The 1573-nt window shown below is 35.7% G+C and overlaps 1 protein-coding gene across 2 annotated transcripts in view; it reads left to right on the forward strand.

The window, feature by feature from the left end:
• LOC108576102 (serine-rich adhesin for platelets) overlaps positions 1 to 1573 on the forward strand; it is a 10142-nt gene that overhangs the window by 5795 nt on the left and 2774 nt on the right. For both annotated transcript variants that reach the window (XM_017939024.1, XM_017939025.1), the window contains exon 5: positions 785 to 879. In XM_017939024.1, coding sequence (XP_017794513.1) covers positions 785 to 879 — 95 coding nt within the window. The remainder of the gene's footprint in view (positions 1 to 784; positions 880 to 1573) is intronic.

Raw genomic sequence — 1573 nt, forward strand, 5'->3', positions numbered from 1 at the left:
TGAAGTTTGGGAGTTAAACGCGGTACTGTTGTTAATTTCTTGGCGAACGGTTGGTTTACGGAATTCCAAAGAAGGAAATTGGCAGCCAATCGATGCTACCAATTTTGGAGTTCAAACGACCTGGAAACACGTCTTTCAGAATTTGTATCGTGTCACGTGTCGCACTATTGGAACCGCATAGTTTCTAGACCCAACTCGTTCACTTCACGTGATAAGAAATTTCGCAAGATATGTCATTGAAATATCGTTGTAAAACAGTGCTAGAAAGACTCAAGTGGGCGGAGAATTTTAGATTTCCTTCAGCCATGAAAATTCGAATATTCGAATATTTGTTCGTTCCTTTAAACACAGTACGGAACACGACGAATAGGGAAGTACCTACTAAATAAAAAATTGCCACTGTAGCGGAAATTTTACATTACATTAACAATTTATTGTGCGATACAATATTTCTCTGGAAATATTATTCCTTTTCTATAACAGTCGGCAAGCGAACACTTTGCGCAGCCGTGCGGCTAAAAAGCGTGAAGCAGTAAAACGTTATCTCGTGAAAAATTGCAGGTTACTATGTAAATTGTTTGATTTCTTTCGAAACGACTCGTATCATCTTATCTCCGTCGAGTATTATTGTCTCCCTTATCTTTTATCTTTATCCTCGTTTTCTTCCGACGGTAGGAAACACCGGTACAAAATTTCTTGCAGCCTTTCGTCACGATGAAATTCACAAATAAATTTCTCCTGTGGGAAATATTTGTTAAAAAGTCGCCCGTTCAATTTCTTCCAGAATCAGATAATGAAGTTAATGGAGGAGAAAGAGGAGAGCGACAGGCGAATCGCGAAATTAGAAGAAGAAGTGGCCACGTTGAAGCTGAACGCAAAGTGAGTACTCAATTTAATAGTTTAGCATGGTCGTTGAACTTATTCTTGTAACAAATCTTTGGTGCTTCTTCATCATCTCTTCTTACGTCGGATGATACACGTCGATTGTTTTTGCTTTTCTTTTTTTTTTCTTTTACACGTGGTTTTATGTAGTATACACGTTGTTGCACCGAGCACCAACAGGATTGAGATGATTTTTTGTAAATTGTCGATTCGACGAAACAAGCGAATCGGATTTTTTAAGTCGACAGTTATTTCACGAAGTGTGATCTCACGTGTGACGTGTTGAATTTATAAATGTAGATTTATTTTTACGTGGAATTATTAGTGAGAATTGTAGATCTTACACGAATATTTCGTGTATTGTATTCGTTGCTTTCTTTTACTGAGTACGTTTTTCTTGAATTTTGTTTCTTAAATAGTGAGAGAAAGATATTTTGTGGATCAAGAATGTCGCAGTATTCTTCTACATTCTCTTCCCCCTCTATTTTTCCCATTTTGATTTCTCGCCTTGTGTTGTTCTTTTATTTCGCAGCAACACGAAACGAATAATGTTATTCCTTTTTGTTTATATACATATACACATATATACATTGTTATAGATATTTTGTTAATTAAAAAGAGTAAAAAGCATTGTACAATTTTACGTGCGTTTTTATTTACAACTTTACATTTTCTTCTTTTAACGTTAAGA

Source organism: Habropoda laboriosa, unplaced genomic scaffold (assembly GCF_001263275.1).
Source record: "Habropoda laboriosa isolate 0110345459 unplaced genomic scaffold, ASM126327v1 scaffold339, whole genome shotgun sequence".
Lineage (NCBI taxonomy): Eukaryota > Metazoa > Arthropoda > Insecta > Hymenoptera > Apidae > Habropoda > Habropoda laboriosa.